Consider the following 2,871-nt stretch of genomic DNA (forward strand, 5'->3'; position numbering starts at 1 on the left):
TGTGATGATGCTTAGGGAAGGGATGTAAATTGAGTTAAAAAAAAAAGTTTCAGGAAAAAAAAAATATATCTATTCAATGACTGCAGTAGGATATGTAGCCCCAGCTAGGTGCTACTTTATAGGATGCGTAAAGTTAGACTTGTGTTCATGGAAATGTGTGTGTCACCTGTGTTTGCTATGAGGGTATTTGGATTTATTAGGGTCTTTGGTGATTTAATAAAATGTGGGGGGAAAACAGTATAGAAAGCAAACATAGATACCAGAGACAGTGTGAGAGGAGAGTGGGAGATGGCAGAGGGTAAGAGATAGGGAATCAAGGATGGGGGGAAAAAAACACAAAACATGCAGAAAACAAGAAATGGAAGATTATTTGCTGACAATAATATGTTTGTTGATGTGCTTGATTGAGACAATATACAGTGTACTCTGGATGGAAAATCTCATTTTGTATGCTGTAATGATGTACAGTGAATGAATGCAAATAAATAAATTGAAATAAAAAAAAGAAAAAGAGCACATTAGCTAGCAGATTAAGAGATTTAAAATCCCTCTTTTGTACTTTATAGATAATTTCTATTCTAATTTAAGCAAACTGTAAAAAGCTTATAAGATAGTGGACATTTAAATACCTTACATATTTAATGACATGAAGGAATAACTACATATTTTAGATGTGAAAAAAAATTATCATGGTCCAAATTTACTTCTTTCTTAAAAGCTTTAACCATTCAAAATTTAAAACATACATAAAAGTAGAAAGACTACTATAATGAGCCTCTACAAACTAATTATTTACTCTAAAATCATCAATTCATATCTATCATTATTATTAATTTTTCTTTATAGAGGTTTTTGCTATAGGGCACGTGCACTCACAAGACAGACAGAAAGAGAGAGACAGAAAGCGAGAAATCACCCCCCAGGGGGAATGGCCATGCCATGATCCCTTCTCCTCCATTCTCCTTTCGGGATCTTGGGCACGCATGCACACGTGCCCAGTGTGAGTTTAAGCCACCGGGTCCGGGACTCAAACTGTGGTCGACTACGTGGGAGTCCAGCGACATAGACATTACGCTAACTGCTGGTCCCACATCTATCATTATTTCATCTATATCCTCTCCCCACATCTCCCTACTATACACTGGATTATTTTTAATGATCCCAGATGCCATTTCATGAGAAATGAAGAATTTAATTAATTAGAAATTAACAATCACATTCTGAGAAAATAGAACATTCAGTGATTAACTATATTATAAAAAAGAAGATATATTAAAATCAGAAAATAACTAAATCCAAGATTAAAAACAAAGCAAGGCTACTATTTATTAAAATTCCTAAAGAAGTTTTAGAAATCTGAACAAAGCTCTTTTTAATTTAGCTTTCACTCCCATCTCATTTTTACCTGTCTCTTTTCTCAAGACTCCACCCTATTTTTGACTTAGTTAGTGAGGTTTTGTCTGATGATTCACTTTTTCTTGTCGAAGAGTCATTGTTATTTAAAATTTGTTCCAACAGTCTTACATTTCCTACAATAGAAGAAATACAGTATTATTTTCGAAATACAAATTTATCTTTCATATAATGTTACATATATTGTAGTCTGATTTAGGTTCTTATGATTACTCAATTCACTCTAGAATATAAACTATAAATACAGTCACCAAATAAAACTAAATAATTATATCTCATAAAAACTATACTGGTGGGGCCAACAGGTGGTGCGGTGGACAACTCGGCATTTTGAGACCTAGACCCGGCAGCTTGAACATGACACCAAGTGCATGCGTGTGTGCCGATAATCCCAAAAGGTAAATGGAGAAGAAACTGGCTTTGCCATCCTCTGGGGGTGATTTCTCACTGTCCCTCTCTTTCCGTCTCTCTCCGGCGAGCACACGTGTCCTATGACAATAATCTTTTTTGAAAAAAATCTTCCTTACCTTCAGCAGAACATTATTTTTTATTTAGCAACACAGAACTTGTTCATTAAAGGTTTAATAATAACCTATAGGAGCTAGTCAGAATAATTATATACATATATCTACAACTTCCTCTGTGAGGAATCTAAGGAAGCTTGGTTAGATTCATGTCACTTAAAGAAAAATATTAAAAACAGAGATCGTGGAGCTGGTGGATATCATAGTGGTTAAGATGCTGAACTCATGGGGCCAGCAGTTAGCATAATGGCTATGTCACTGGACTCCCACGTAGTCAACCGTGGTTCGAGTCCCAGACTCCCTCTCTCTCTTCCTCTCTGGTCAAATTGAATAAGTAGTAAAATAAATAAAACTAAATAATTCTTTTAAAATTAAAAAACAATTCAATTAAAAAATAGAGATCCTGGGACCAGCAGTTGGTGCAATGGCTATGTCGCTGGACTACCATGTAGTTGACTGCGATTCAAATTCTGGACCCAGTAGCTAAAACTCACGCCGGGCGCGGGTACGTGCGTGCCCAAGATCCCAAGAGGGGAATGGAGGAGAAGGGATTGCGGCGTGGTCATCCCCTCTAGGGGGTGGTTTCTTGCTTTCTGTCTCTCTCTGTCTTTCTGTCGAGTGCATGCATTCGATAGCAAAAAACTCTCTAAAAATAAAATAGAGATCCTACTTCAGTTATCACTAGGCCCACAGAGACTTATAAACTATGAGTGAGAAAAGTCTCATGACAATTTCCTAATTTGACATAAGGTCTAGTAAAAAGTGGGTGCTAATTATAATTGTTTTATTACCTCTATGACCTGAAATTTGCATATTTTCTTTTTCTTCCATAGTATTCTCCCTCTTAAATATTTCAGCATCCCTTGAAACAGGTATAGGAGCAAACCTGCGAGGTGCTGGTGTTTCCAAAGATTTCTGTTTATCAAAGTCCATA

General features: G+C 36.2%; 1 protein-coding gene across 1 annotated transcript in view; it reads right to left on the reverse strand.

Annotated features, from left to right (window-relative positions):
- Positions 1–2,871, reverse strand: part of KIAA0586 (KIAA0586 ortholog) — a gene marked incomplete in the record, with an annotated part of 153,236 nt that overhangs the window by 122,359 nt on the left and 28,006 nt on the right. Inside the window, 2 exon segments of the mRNA XM_027770433.1 lie at positions 1,406–1,529; positions 2,729–2,871. Of these exon segments, the coding sequence (XP_027626234.1) occupies positions 1,406–1,529; positions 2,729–2,871 (267 nt within the window).

This window comes from Tupaia chinensis, unplaced genomic scaffold, assembly GCF_000334495.1.
Source record: "Tupaia chinensis unplaced genomic scaffold, TupChi_1.0 Scaffold000133_1, whole genome shotgun sequence".
NCBI classification, from domain to species: domain Eukaryota; kingdom Metazoa; phylum Chordata; class Mammalia; order Scandentia; family Tupaiidae; genus Tupaia; species Tupaia belangeri.